General features: G+C 35.5%; 1 protein-coding gene across 1 annotated transcript in view; it reads left to right on the forward strand.

The window, feature by feature from the left end:
* LOC113231540 overlaps positions 1-16140 on the forward strand; it is a 41052-nt gene that overhangs the window by 22729 nt on the left and 2183 nt on the right. The window contains exons 15-24 of the mRNA XM_026465862.1: positions 5640-5704; positions 11302-11521; positions 11659-11886; positions 12014-12218; positions 12516-12683; positions 12797-12948; positions 13088-13248; positions 14009-14165; positions 15192-15251; positions 15761-15926. Coding sequence (XP_026321647.1) covers positions 5640-5704; positions 11302-11521; positions 11659-11886; positions 12014-12218; positions 12516-12683; positions 12797-12948; positions 13088-13248; positions 14009-14165; positions 15192-15251; positions 15761-15926 — 1582 coding nt within the window. The remainder of the gene's footprint in view (positions 1-5639; positions 5705-11301; positions 11522-11658; positions 11887-12013; positions 12219-12515; positions 12684-12796; positions 12949-13087; positions 13249-14008; positions 14166-15191; positions 15252-15760; positions 15927-16140) is intronic.

The raw sequence follows: 16140 nt of genomic DNA on the forward strand, positions 1-16140 counted from the left end.
AGATCTCGGTATACATATCACAATCTCAAAAAAATAATCAAATTGGGGATGTCCTTAAAAAAGATCGGGTTAATCGTTCTCGGAATCGAACCCGGGACCTTCTCGTCCAGCGTCTACAGTGCCAACCGTTGGACCACTGAGTTTGTCAAATAATTAAATTTGGTGTATTTTAAACGTTATTATGCTTTGAAGTGGTAATTTTCATTTAATATAGGCTAAACGATCGTCTGTCCATCTAGTAGGGGGACGTCCCACTGAACGCCTTACGGTTCGTGGTCTCCATTCAAGAACCTTTCTGCTCCAACAGCCGTCAATAGTACGAGCTATGTGCCCTGCCCACTGCCACTTCAACTTGCTAATGTTTTGAGCTATGTCGGTGACTTTCCTTCTTCTACGGATCTCCTCATTTCTGATTCGATCACGTAGAGAAATGTAGAGCATTGCTCCCTCTATAGCTCGTTGAATGACTTTGACCTTTTTTATAAGGCCCATAGTAAGTGACTACGTCTCAGAGCCGTAGGTAATCGCTGGCAACACGCACTGGTCGAAGACTTTTGTCTTCAAGGACTGCGGTATTGCGAACGAGAAGACGTCCAGGAACTTCCCGAAAGTTACCCAACCGAGTCGGATTCGACGATTGACCTCTTCCTCGAAGTTGACTCTGCCTAATTGAACGGTTTGTCCGAGGCAGACATACTCGTCAACAACTCTATCACTCCTATTTTATATCTAAAGTTTTCTAGTTAAGTATGACTACTTATGCTAGTATACACCTTGAAAAGCTTTGTTCACACCGCCCCTTGATCTCGGCCAAGGTTCGACAGTGTTTTACTTCGGCTGGACTCCCTTCCCTTTATGATGTCATCGTCCATGCGATAGTCAGCATTTGTGAATAAATGTACCTTGTGTTTAGTTTAGTTCGTTCGCTGTTTACGTATTAAATCGCAAAAAGATAGTTAACATCGTCGTACGAATAAGCTGGCTTCCTTTTCATTTTTAGTTACTGTCAAACCTTCTGTTATCCTCAAAGTAGTTATGTGGACATCATACTTTTGTTATTGTATTTTGATCACTTAGACTTTTGATAATATGGTCGTAGGACCAACCAAGGCTTAAAAGGACTAAAAAGTCCCGGGAAAAAAATCGAGACTCGGTGCGGTGTCGAAACTCCCGGGAAAATCGAGACTTCATACTTATAGACTAAGTATTTAGGCAGTCGAAACATGATCTCAAATTATAATTTTTTTTATGAAAGCACTTTCGTTTTTATGTTGGACACGTAAGAAACAAAAGGCGTGGATGTAGTTGCAGACAGAGAAGAACTGGTTTTATTGCTAACGTTCTTCTATCACCACCATTATACTAAGGTCCACTCTACATCTCCAAGGGATCAGATTAAAAAATACTGTTGGTTTAGTAGATTTTTAATAGGTACTGTTTAATTTAAATGACTTAAGTCTCAAAATTTTCGATACTCCCGAGACTGAAAACATCAATCTCGAGTCTCGAAGATGACAAAAAAATTCCAAAATTTTCAATATCGAGATACCCGGTTGTTAGTAGAAGTAGAGCTCCTTGTGAAAGAGTTCGTCCAGGTTAGTACTGCCAGCTTACCTATTTCTGCTGCCAAGCAGTAATGTCACCATTACTGTGTTCCGGTTTTGAAGGGTGCTGGTGAAATTACAGACACATGAGACTTGTCAACTTATGTCTCAGGGTGATGGGCGCAGTGGCAGTGCCCCTCGGATTTTTGCGATTTAAAACTCTGAGTGGAATTGCAACTGTTATGGGCAGGCTTGTAGCTTATCATCAGGCGAACGTTTTGTTCATCCCGTCACTTTATATTGTATTAAAAAACTCCCGGGATGAAAATCCTAGTACCAACGCTTATAGTCTTGTACTTACATTTATTATAAGTAGATATAGCCGTCGTGCCCAATTGCTGATTATTACAATAAATTACTCTCCCTGTCAACACAGAACACCAATGGTCATTTTAACTCACGAATTGCCACGTCAAGATCCTAATTGCCACATCATTTAGTATTTTGGCTTGATGATAAATGTTTGTTATATTGGCCACTTGCACATTTACTTGTTACATTAAAATGTCATTGGACATTTTACTGATGTCTAAACATGTCAACAGGACAAACTGATGTCAACAGGATGTAAATTGTATTTTTTTTATTTACAACTAAACTATACACATAGGTATCGAAAATTTGGGGAAGCGTGCTCATATGGGCCCATATCCTAAAAGGAGACTTTCGGTGCAAGCAGAGTTGCTGTTTTTAAACTTCACATTTTGTGTGATATTGCTTAACAGGTGTAGTGGTAGTCATACTAAGAATGAATAATACACTAGCAAGTGCCTTCGGCATAAATAGACGCCACACCTAAAATGTAGGTAACCCTGTATACTTTTAAAAAACTCTGTACAGGAATCGAGTAACAACTTTAGGATTAAAACCAATACCAACACAATATTTTAAATTATAGGTTAAATAATAAAAAGGAACTTTGTACGGACAGCCTTTAAGCTTTAACGTATTACTTAAGGTAGATAATAGCTCCACACATCAGCCTGGTGCAGGTAGCGAACATAGCCACCTGTAGGTGACGACCGAAAGTTAGCAATGCTGAGTCTTTAACCTATTCGTCCACATTACTTAATTGTATTTTTTTTATGATATCATGTCCATAGCAGTTGCAGTACCACTCAGACCTTTCATCCCATTGACTTACAAATAAATGGACGACGGGTCTAATACAAAAACCACGAAAAAAATGTCCCAAGTCAACCTATTCGAAATTTAAATTGTTATGTCATCGCAGTATCGCGCTGTCCGTAGAACAAATGAAGACTAAAGCGGAGTGTCGCGCTCTGTATACGATTTTAGCGCCTTACAAGTGCGGACACTTTTTAGCGCGGACCCGACGTCCATATAATTGTAAGTCAATGTTTCATCCGCAAAGATTCGAGAGGCATTGACACTCCGTCTGTCACGTCACCCTGAGACATAATATTGACAAATCCCATGTGTTTGTACCTTTCAAAACCGGAACGCAGTAATGCTCACACTACTGCTTCGCAGCAGAAATAGGTAAGGTGGCAGTACTTTCCTGGAGACCAACACTTTTACAAGGAGCCCTACTGCTACTAAAAAAAATTTAGTATTTTTGATTTTAGTCTACAGTATTGTGATTTTTGTGTTTTATAGATAAATAGATTTATTTTTATTTTATATTAATAAATAATAAAAAAACATTTAATCGGTTACTAATACAGAGAAATTGATTGTGTGCGTGTAGGATGTGTCTGTGACTATATCTAGCCAGTAATTATTTTTTGAAAGAGTTGTAGAATTTCTGTGATTGGTGTACTCCACGTCAGATATTGATATCTCGAATGAATCCGATAAATACACTACGATCACGTGCGACCCATTTTGATTCAAGTACTTATATTAAGTAGGTATGTAAGCACAGTATTACATTGTAAAACTGTACTATAAGCGTCTACTGATATATGCGACAAAGTAATGCAAGTATTCAGAACACAGGCATGTAACAATTTCCCGTTTTGCTTAACATGTATAAAATCAGCAGATAATATACACTATAACCAGAGATTATAAGATTTGAGAGGATACATGACTAACGTGACCATTTTTTTCCCCTCAGAGTGGAACGCCAGTAAATTTATTATTGTTTTAAAAATCAAACACATATTGATAGTTACGAAATGTTTGATGTTGTACGTTTCACGTAATGTTAAAAAAACATAAAAAGAACTAAAAATTTTTAATGGTCAAAATTTTGTAAAAAAGCACTAATCTTGTGTATAGTCTCATAGGCTGGCTTTATATATTTTTCATTTTAAAATTTATTGTCACGTAGTACGTCCTGTTTTGTCAAAGCGGGACTTTTTGAGTATTTTGGATACATCGCGACAGGAAGCTTAAAAGCGGGACTGTTCCGCTCAAAGGGAGGTATGGTCACGTTATACATGACCAAATCCATTCATATAAGTATAGGTATAAAGGGTTCGGAGTATTAATGAACATAAAAGCTGATGTGATTGACAGAAAATTACGTCACTACATGAAAACTACATTATATTTATTGCCAGTAAAGCCTACGCAGTCAAGCCATCAGTCTTACAAAATAGTATTAATACCTTAAAAAGTTTTATATTTTAATTGAGCTGTAGAGTCGCAATTGTTTTATTGATTGAATGATTTAAAGATTTTATTTGCTTTATTTTATTCCTTAGCTCTTAAGCAATAAAAAACTAAAGCGCTGATGTGTCAATGTGGGGTCAACTAAGTAATTTTATCATAAAGGATAATAAGTACAGTTAAAAGGGCACAGGGTATTTTAATTCCGCCCTAAGTTTTGAGACTTATTTAAAAGTATTAATATAAAAATTCATGCAATAGTAGTTTTAATATTACATTTATTGAATATGGCAATGTTTTACTACCATGGTATTACTTTTGTGAAATTACTCTACTAGTTTGTTATTAATTATTAACACAAAGATGATACACAAAAAAATAGTAGTTCCTCTTTAGTCTTCAAAATTATATTTATAACGCAATTAAATTTGTATATTCTTTTTTAAGTCATAATAGATCATAATTATCATAAAGTCAGAGTAATATTGAATTACAGCCTGAGGGGTCAGCAAAACGAGATAACAGACCCGGTTATCTGCCGATACTTCGATCTTTCAATTGGCTTGTATTTACGAGTATTTACTCCTTACCAGCTATTAGGTACATGAATCTTAAACTATATTTTCATATTTTTTGACATACAACCTACAACTCTAGTAACTTCGAATCGATTTAGGTTTGTTTCTAGATATTTATGCTGAAAAAGACAATGAGTTCTGCAACTAGTAGCAATGTGAATGAGTTCGTCCAGAGAAGTACTCCCACCTTACCTATTTCTGCGGCCAAGCGGTTAAAATCAACATTACCTACTGTGTTCCGATTTTGAAGGGTGCTGGTGAAATTACAGGCACCATTCAACTTATGTCTGAGAGTGAGACGGGCGCAGTGGCAGTGCCCCTAAGATCTTTGCGATTTAAGCTCTGAGTGGCACTGCAACTGCCAGGAACAGGTGTGTCGGTGTATACCCGATTAGATGCATGACAAAAATCAGAAACTATCTCAACAATGAATGGGTAGTAATAAAAGCTCCGAAAAGTAAATTAAAAATGTGCTAATTCAAAATATGAATATTATTGCGTATTTATGAAAGTTCCGAAAAATCTTGCTGATGTAATACCAACTTAAGTTATATTTTACCGAAAACTATTATTAGCCACTTTTATCGTAATCACATCACCTATTATTTCAAAAGCGACGATGACACTGACTCTGCACCAATGTGAGTTGAACCTTACAGTTCTGAGAACGGCGCGGCGGCGCCACAACATAGAAACAAATGACACTCTCATAAAGTAAAAAGTAACCTACTTACAGAGAGCTCCTTTTTCAAATTTCGTATTTGTTTTTTTTTTAGTTTCTTTTACAAGTGGCCAGCTCCAAGAACTTTCAGTATACCCCACGTATATAATGAAATACATATATGAGTATGCAAGTAACACTCTTGGTGTTCTCCAGAGACTTTGGTGGGTTGCCGTGGCGCTGTTGCTGTGGACTCAACATGCACAATGTCGGAATGTTACGTGAGTATTTTTACGTTCTACTATTGCATAAACTTACAACTAATATACAGTATGTAGATTGTTATTCTAGACAAGCGAGCAAACCACTTACATTGTACTTTAAAAATTGACAAAATGTGTTTTCGTCTCGCTGTAATAGATTTAAAGGTAAATCGCGACGTTTTAGTGTAAAGTTTAAAGATAATTGTGGAGAAGTACTTACTTTTGTTTCATTTTATTATTCTGTCAATACTTACGTCACGGTCGTTACCTATCTATAGGTAAACTTAGACATAATTAACTACCTGCTACTACAAGCCCATGTGCTGTTGAAGAAACTTAAGGCAACTATTAATGTATACCATAGCCTCATCCATACGTACCTAACACGGACTTTAGAGCCTAAATGACTTTTTAACCGACTTGAAACGGAGAAGGTCTCAATTAATGAATTTAGTAGCGGTGAAGCTCCTTGTGTCTTTACCCATTTCTGCCGTCAAGCAGTAATGTCAGCATTACTGTGTTCCGGTTTTGACGGATAAGAGTGCTGGTGAAATTTACAGGCAAATGGGACTTGTCCAGTTATGTTTCAGGGTGACAAGCGCAATGGCAGTGCTTCGAAGATCTTTGCGATTTAAAGATCTGAGTGGCACGGCAACTTTTATGGACAGATATTATAAAAAAATCAACTGTATATTTTTTATTTTAATTACTTCGACATTTATGAATCGATTTCGATTACTTTTCTTTATAGGAAAGTACCCCCTTATCCTCAGTAGTGATCTCGTTAAAATTTGAAGAAAGTATTCCACATCTAAGGGTGCCAAATTAGGGTATGAATCTTTTTTATTGGATTTCACCCCAGATTTTAATAAAACTTGGCAAATACATGTAATTTCACAAACTTATGGTTTTTGAAAAGTTTTTATAAACAATAGTCGGAAAAACGAAACAGCTTTATTTTCTGCTTTGGTAAAAGGACAGTTATTTACGGTATTTTTTACATGGCACAATTAAAATTACTTTAAAATCCAACTTCGACTTCCTAAGTCAGTAGATTTGTCCTACGACGCAGTAAAACCATTTCCGGAAATCCGGAATTCGAAAAAAGCAATTAATTAATATTTGGTGGTATTAACAACTCTATGTCGCTCCTTGTAGGTATATCTATACACATATCGTCACATATGTGGATTATAACATACCTTGCTAAAAAAAGTCATAAAATTTTTGAAGTAACTTATAATCTCATTTATGAACATATACTATTGAAAACAAACCGATATTTTTTGGTCGCGTGATGATTGTTAGTTTTCTTATTAACTTAAGATTAGTAACCTAATCATAAATATATAAGATGTATTCTTGCAGAATAATAAAGTATCACAAAGTGTTTCTCTTTGTGACATAGGGCTAGGTTTACAAATAGAGACAGTGTCAGGTACATTTACGAAATCCGTAAAGGACAAAATACCGTCGATTAAGTTCGTGTCGGTGATCAATTCCTATAATTTTACGCACCATAAATCCAGGATAAGGTGTTGTGAACCACGGTAGTAAACACCACGTAAACTGTTTACGACCTCGGCACGCATAAACATGGACGTTTTCTTCAAATATGCATAATTTGCGGCTTAGTTAACAATGCGAGGGCATTAAAGAAACTGTCCAGAAAATATACGGAAAAAAAACATTTCTTACACTCGCAGTTGGAAAGCTGTACCTATTATGGTTGTTATGTAATTGTAGGATTGCTTTTTGATTTTTGATGAAATGCCGTTAGCCCTTAGACATTTACAATCAGGATATGTGCACTCATATCCTGACTGTTGATCTCACATTTTCTCACAGAATGCCAACTTACGATAATAACAAGCTATATGTACTTATGTATAATAGTTACTAGCTTCTTGAAAAGCTAAAATGTTGCGAATCCGTTGGACTGATTTTCGCACCAACAACTCAATTCTGCGGGAACTTAACGTCCAGACCAGGCTGTCCACTTTATGTCTACGTAGGATACTTGATTTCTTTGGTCACATTGCCAGGAAAGAAGGGCATATAAACTCGAACAACTAATGGTCACCTGACGGATCGATGGTTAACGTGCGAGGGGTCGCTGTCCCACAAGATGATCCGACATGTTTGTACTTCTCTCGGCATGGGTCTCCATGATGCGCTACACTATGCCAAAGATCGCCACTGATGGCACAGCGTTGTCATGCGGAGCTTGCTTGCGCGAGTCACGACCCTCAGTAATGAGGTATGCAACGCTAGGAGGAGGAGGATGTATAAAAGTAACTAGCTTCTTAAATGTTTGTCTTTTTTTGCATCAATTATTCTGCTATATGCTAAAAATCGTTTCTCACGTAAATCTTGTAAAGCATCTAGTTTACGACGATTATTTTGTTGTAAAATTATAACATGTGAGAAATAAAGTAAAAACGTAAATATCTGTCGGCACTACCCTCTACGATGTTGTTAAAATCAACATTCATTTAATTTTGTCCAACTGTCCCACCCTTGTCTTAAACTAATACGACATATTTTTAATACACCCTGTTTTTATAACTATGATAACTTGTTCGACATTCTACTTTCTCGAGGCAGTTAACTCTATGAATGTTCCTTTTGAGAAATAATATCAAGTTTGTAACAATTTGTTTATGTAGACAATTCTTTAATAGGCCGAGTTCCAAGTTACAGTTTTCGCTAAGTTTAGTATAAGAAATAGAGACTACTGGTTTCAATTTCGTAAACATTATATCTATTCTGGCCTCAGAAGAAAAAAGGCACCAGCAGGAAAGTCAAAATTCTGAGATAAATAATTCATTACATATTAAATCGATACCTCCAATTAACACTACGCCTACTTAATTTTCAGTCATTTTCTGTTTTTCATATAAACAGCGTTATTATTTACTAATATTGTGCTCCCCGAATTTTGAGAAAAAAATTGAAACAAAGAACAAAATTCGAAAAAGGAAACAAAAAACTAATTTTATAAAAAATAAAATAAAGAAACAATAGACAAATTAAAAACAGAAAATGACCAAAAATTAAGTTATTGTAGTGATCATTGGAGGTATCGAAATATCCTTTTAAAAAATCTTCATTTGCTCTTTTTAACTGGTAGTAAAAGTGTAGAACATATTACGACTGCATATAAAGAGCATAACTAACTTAAATGTGACTTAATACCTTTTTAGTTTTAGTTATTATAGAACAAAAGGACACGATTATAGTCAGTTGTGCATTTTTGTATTATTGCAATTGAACTGAGTACATAGCAAAGACACAGTTCAGTAGATTACTAAGCATAATCTTTTGGTATTAGTGTTTTTGACTTAATTAACGTCATACATATAACTTAAATGGTATAAAATCTGATTTTTGATGTCTTTGAGCTTACTGTATATTAATTAGTTTTACGACAAAAAAATAGGCAGATAGGCCTTTTGATTCCGAGTATGTTTTCATAACTCAATTTTGATGTTATTGTTATTTTTACTAATATAAACAGCTTTATTTATTTACTAAAAATATGCTCGACGAATTTTGTAAAAAAAATAATATAAAACAAAGAACAAAATTGAAAAAAAAAACAAAAAGAAATTATATTGTGAAAAAAATAAAGACAATTATATTTTGTCTTAAAATAAAAAATGACCAAAAATTTAGTTGTAATGTAAGTTGGCGTTTACTCACATACTCTTTCGGGCATCCTTAGGCCAAAGTCCATAATGATTTTCTTATGATAGGTTCAAATCTCATACATCAATTATCCTTTCTTATTGAAGTGCATGCGTGCACGATCATAAATCTATATTGAATCGAACACAAGCCCTCATTAACTCCCTGAATAGATCAAATTGTTTTACGCTGGAGCATTGGTGTTTTTATTATCGTTTTACGACCACAAGGTGTGTTGATTCCGAAATATAAACATTTTCATTTATGGCTTGTTTAAAATGGATTGAATAAAAATAATACCTAAATAAATCGTTTGATCTCGGTTGGTGGGTTGGTGGTCAGTACATATTCGATTTTGTTCAAACTGTAAACAAACTGTTCTAAGCTGAATTCATTTTCAATATATTATTTAGATATGACACCGACGATATAGAGTAAAACGAACTTCCAACATTATAACAATATCTTTTATAAAGTATCTAATTAATCTATATGTACAGGCTTATTTGAAAAATACTAACAACCTCACAGGACTATACTAGCATCATAAACAACATTTCGTCTCCCTTACTTTCTCAAACTCATATTTTAAAGCACAATGTAACTGAAATGCAAAAAATGCATTATAAATAAATAAATAACGCACATACTCAACATAGCCCCGCACTAGGGAAACCCTGTGTCGCGGGTGCCATGGACACACATAGCTAACCACAAATTACACCCAAACTCACGAGAGAAATAATTGTAGACCATACAACTATTTCTCACGGTCCAGGAATCGAACCTGGGACCTCTGCGTGGCAGTCCGGCATGGTAACCGTTCGGCCACAGAGGCAGTTATGTTATATGAATTTTGCAGGCTGATTTTACATCATATTCCCTTCATATTTATACACTGAATTTTCTTGATAAGAAATTTAAAATAAATAGAAAGTTTTGCCATCTCCTGAACAATAAATTTTTATAAGATACGTGTTTGAGACAGTAAGGCATGGATTTGTTGTTTATGATGCTAGTGTAAAGTAAAAAGTTGTAAACTTTTTACTAAACATAATAAATTTACCAAAATGCTATCTGACACTTTTTAGATCTGTATTTCCTTTATTTTTTTCCATCCTCTAAGGTATTTTATAGTAAGTTGTTTAGCGACTCCTGCCGCATGCTTTCTTTTCCTACCGCACAGATAGAGCAATCTATTTCAATATTTTTATTTTTGTACGAAAGTAAAGTTTGATGAATTATTAAAAGTCATTAAACAAAACTTTTTATGTTAGTAATGCCACAGGTTACTTAATAGTTACTACTTAAGGAATGCAATCCTGTGAGGTTGTATTTTACAAATATATAATCCTAAATCGTGTATAATGAAGAAGTAACCAACATAAGTTACAAACAGAATAAGTAGAAGTTATAGCTATAGTCTTAAATATACTTTGAACAAACATAAACTGTTCTTTCTACTCGGGTATTTTGTCAAACCGGCTTCCGTCATTTCAGGCCACCGTTTGAATGGTCTAAACATTACACGGTGTAATTTATTGCCAACGACTCCCCAGCGAGGTCGCTTTCCGGGTATACTCCGCTAACTAGGACTTCGACCTATTTATAATTGCGGCACTTCATATGCCTACTGCATTCCGGTATTTTTGGCTTTTCACTTGAATTCGCACTTACTGTGCATTCAGTAACAACAAATAATGTTGTTCAGTGTTCATTTTATGCCCTTCGAGAAATTTATTATTATTTATTATATTTAAATAAATTATTATTATTTACTTTAGGGTATTGTACATAGCTATCATCTGGAAAATTACCTTTAAGTACTTCGCTCAAAGACTCAGAGGATCTTGACCTCCAATAAACAAAAGATTTTAAACTCTGTTTGACTGGTTAAGATTTACCCAGGTTAAATAAATTTTCAGCCACGAAGATATTCGCGACGCAATGCTCTCTTTGGTCCACATGTTCCGGTCATCTGAAGACAAGCTAGAAAGACACGAGTACAGAGAAAAAGCGCTTGGCGATCAACTCAAGAAAATGCTTTCAGGCTTGGAGAAAAGACATCGAGCGCTTGAACCGCTCAAAGGAATGATCTCTAGACTTGATGAGCGATTGTCCAATGTTGAGACCATACTTTTACAGGTAAGAAAACTATATACCTGTAAGTACAAAAACTATTATAGGTGCCGATATACCTGCACGCATTACAAGAACATTTATTTTTTATTTATTAAGAAAACTTTAAATTCTGATGCTGACTTGATGCGATTCAATTTCAGAAAGAAGAACGAGAGAAAGTTACACAAAAAAAGACAAACGAAGCACTGGAAGGCATTCAGAAATCAATTCAGGATTTGACTGCCACAATGAGTTTGAAACCCAGCGGTAAAACGGAGAATAGCCTGATCGCTAATGCGAGTTCTGTTGACACGAAATTAGATGCTACTGATGCTAAGATAGAAGCTGTCAAGAAGGAAATTGAGAATCTGAAGAATAGTTTGAATAAGGTAAAAAAATCTTAGAGCCGACAAAATGGTTTCAAAGATTTGATTGAAACATAAGGATTTTGTGTAAGTCTATTGTTTCGTACTAGAACAACCCATTGTTTACTAAAGATCAATTGTGACTTTGTAGGACTCCCTCCGCGCGGTGTGTTTGGAGATGGTCACCGAAGTGAATCCGCTAGAAAAACACATTTCCGAGGCAGAAAAACTTCTCAATAGATATGAGCTGAAACTTAATGAGTACAATGGTACCGCATCCAAAATTCCCACTGATTTCGTACCTCTCAGCGAAGTAACATTAGCTGATGAAGCCTGGCACAGCAAAATGACTGAAGGTAAGATATAAACTGGGAAAATTCATGATCCGTCTTATATAATGTGTATAAAATGATACAGTAGAGCAAAAGTCTGCCTTTTTCATAACAAAGATATGTATTTGTTGAGATTTTTTGTGCTATAACTCCACTAGTTTTGTTATGATTATGAATACAAAGATAAAACACATAGAACATTTTTTTTCATCAACCGGTGGGAATATAACTCACGTGCATGCTGCACCGTAGCATTGCTCTGAGAAAGATGTGCTTTGAAAAATTTGATTTTGTAAAGTTTTCTTTATGTGTCCCTAACAGTGATGGAGCGCCAGGAAGCGGAAATAAAGAACATCCAGAAACTACTAGCCAACGCTGAGAGCATGTGGAAGGAACTACCGAGATTAGCTGACGTCGCAAGTCACATCAACAACACTCTGGCTTCTATTGAGAAAACTAGAAATGACATTTTGGAGAATGATGAAAAATGTACGTAAATATTAATATTTATACACATAATAAATATTGTACTTAAACATAATAATAATGATTATAATTAATGTGATTCTTTGAGTCGGATTTAAAATAATTTTTAATTACAGCTGTAAACAAAGTGACGACTAAACTGCGTGAAATGGGTGACCGCCTAGTAGCGACTAATGAAGATATTCAGCGTAGCCTCACACAGGGCAATACATTGACGGAACGAGCTTATGCGGACATATCTAGGAGTTACGAAAATTTACGAAATGAGGTACGAAAGTGCATTCCTTCGATGACGTTACAAGTTATTTGTCGTTATTAACTCATGTTCGATGGTCTGTAACTATATCACTCACAACATGATCCACGAAAATAACGATAAAGAGACTAATAAATAGTATTTTTTGCAGGTGCAAACCCTAACCAAAAACGAGCATGTAATGCTGCAAACTGCAGACAATGTAATCGCAAACAAGAAACGTATCGAATACGGAGTCCACCAGATACTAATGGAAGTTGGTGAAATTATCAAAAAGCAGGGAAAGACTCTGAATACAACTATTAATGACAGGTAAGTAAACACATCTAAGTAACTAGTTAAATACGTACCAATTTTGTATCGCATTATTGACGGGCTGTAGCATCATCCTCTGCATTTCATTGGAGCTTATGTGTGATCGGCAAACCGTCTGCCGATCGGGGCAATTATGGTAAATCTTGATTTTCTTGCTATGTCCACCTGTGGATTATTAATATTACACAGATAGTAACACAATTAATTGGTGATTGTACTAATGGTACAGGCAAGAACACTTCAAGCTCGACATTTAAGATTAAATGAAACAATTTTCTTCCGGATCTAAATCGGCCCGTGAAGGGCCCAAAACGTTGGTTCGAAAATATGTCGTCGACCATCGTCGCTTTCTAGGTGATGGAGGTCAAATGCGCGCTCATTTAGTTATAAAATAAAATACGCTGTTTAGATCCGGAAACAAAATCATTTCATTTCCTATGTGTAATAATCACGAATACCTAAGAACTCGACACTTAAGATTAAAATTCAGATCTGTGCCCCTTCGCAAAAACGATCCAAAGTGTCAAGGTTGATGCTCTTGACTGTACTAAAGAACTGAATATATATGTATATATAGTATATATATATATATATATAAATTCATAAAATACATTTTTGATTCCGGATTCCAATTTCCGATTGACCACGCACTGTCATTTTTTTAAATTGAATTTTCAATACGAACACGAACATAAAGAGGTCGATTACCTACTAACGTTCGAATTTTTTTTTCTATAGAAATTGATATATTTTGCAGATTTGACCATATTGAAACAACAATAGTGGAGAATCAAACTAGTGCACTAACAAACCTGAGCTCGAAGATCGAGACGGAGATGTCGCAGGTGTGGCGGCAGATTGGTATCATGTATCAGCAACTCACAGCCAGCAAGATGTCCCTTGACAAACTTACTGTGAGTATTACAGCTCTATTCTACTACACTAGAAATATATGCAAAAAAATTACCATACCGACTGAGGTACAAAATGTAACAAAAATGTATGTAAAACTGACTAAGGTACAAAATGTAACAAAAAGGTATACGACCATAGGTACCGACTAAGGTACAACATATAAGTAACAAAGGGGTATGGTATGAACGACCATACCGACGAAGAAGTCGGTGATCGTATAACGATGAGGTTATAAATTATTTTACTTATTTTGTCTACTTACTTGTTTGTATGTTTATACAGCAAAAAACTAAGGAAACAAAACAATTTAAAAAATTAGCCAAGGCCAGTCGTAGGTACTTGCGCAATTAATGTTCCGTATCATGCATATATCCTGTGTTTAAATGTATTATTTCTCTATTACCTCCCATAGGTACAACAAAAGAGTAGCATACCAAACCCTATTGAGTGGGATATCGTTACAAAATCTTTTAAATCCGCTCGCATAATCGCTGTCAAAATAGCTTTTATGACGCCCCTCTGCGTGGCTTAGCATGAGCCCGAAGACAAAAGTTATCTCTTCTTCTAAATGTCAATTTTCTCTCGAAGACAAAGTTAGCTCTTCTTGGGACTATCATCGAAGAAGAGGTAACTTTTGTCTTCGGGCTCATGCTAAGCCTGCTGGACTAAAATGCCCCATACGTATGTGTCAAAATTCTTTGCTAAAAACATGTTGTGTCTTAAATTTCTAATTCAAAAAATTACCGTTGGACGTAACCTGTGGTTGAGTGTGTGTACCTATGAAATTGCGCGTGCATATAGTGCACCATGTGAAATACGGCAATGTCATAGGTAAGGGTCTAGCCTATAGTTACCTACTTGCCTAATCTAGAAAGTTATCAAAGCAATGATAATCAAGCTTAGAGTTTAAGATTGCAAACACGATAAATTCTTTTTTTTACATCAAATGGCTACGAGTTCTCTAAAACAAACAATTTAAGCTCTATTACCAACGGCTATTACGCTAAATGGCATATTATCCACAGGAACAAACGGAGCAATACGTTAATGGAAGTGCGACTACCATGAGCAACATGAAAGACAAGGTAAAACCCACTCCAATACAACTAAACTACCTTTAGAACAGAGGTTCCCAAACTTTTTAGTCTCGTGGATGTCTCGTGCCAATTTTTTTAGTTTTGCGTAGACACCTTGCCTTTCTAATATGGATTTTTTAAATTCATCTACTTCAAATGTGTTATCGACAACGACACAGTGATATACTCACTTCGATAAACACGTTTGAAACTTTTCTAAAAAAACACAAACTCATAGAAAAGTTTATTTCCCAAATTTGTCCCACCGGGAATCGAACCCATCGTCTATTATACGTTCACAGATCGCGTATTCTCTCCTTATTGTGTTGTAAGCGTAGTAGCCACGGCAATTGTGGTTACGTGTGTACTGTTTGTGTTGTTAAAGCGAATAGGTTCGATTATTCCATCTAAGAATGGTCGCCGATATTCAACATATGTATGTATGTCACTGCACTTATTACAGAAAACTTTCAACCCCCAGTTAATTTAACTAATTGAACAACATTGCTCGGTGACAGGTTGGGTTAATTACCACACGTATGGCGGAGGTGGATGACAATTTGAACTATTTACTGGGACAACTGTCGGTGGTGACACAGGAGTTCAACCAAATCAAGATCGGGCTGGGAGATGCCCTGGATAAGATTAAAACGAGTTTTCATTTTGTACAGGCTAAACTAGAAGGTAATTATGGACTATGAGTGCATATCTTGGTGGCACCATGATCGAAAATTTATTGACGATCTCACAAGGAACAAGAGGAAGCAGAGACCTCTCCCACACATTTTTCATATTAACATAAAATTATTTTCCTACGTAACTGTATCGTAGTCTTAGAGTGAATACCGCGTATGTAATTTTTCAGGACGAAGATAAAAATGTGGTGTAAAATGTAGTA

Source organism: Hyposmocoma kahamanoa, unplaced genomic scaffold (genome assembly GCF_003589595.1).
Source record: "Hyposmocoma kahamanoa isolate Upper Pololo Valley unplaced genomic scaffold, ASM358959v1 65, whole genome shotgun sequence".
Classification (NCBI taxonomy): domain Eukaryota; kingdom Metazoa; phylum Arthropoda; class Insecta; order Lepidoptera; family Cosmopterigidae; genus Hyposmocoma; species Hyposmocoma kahamanoa.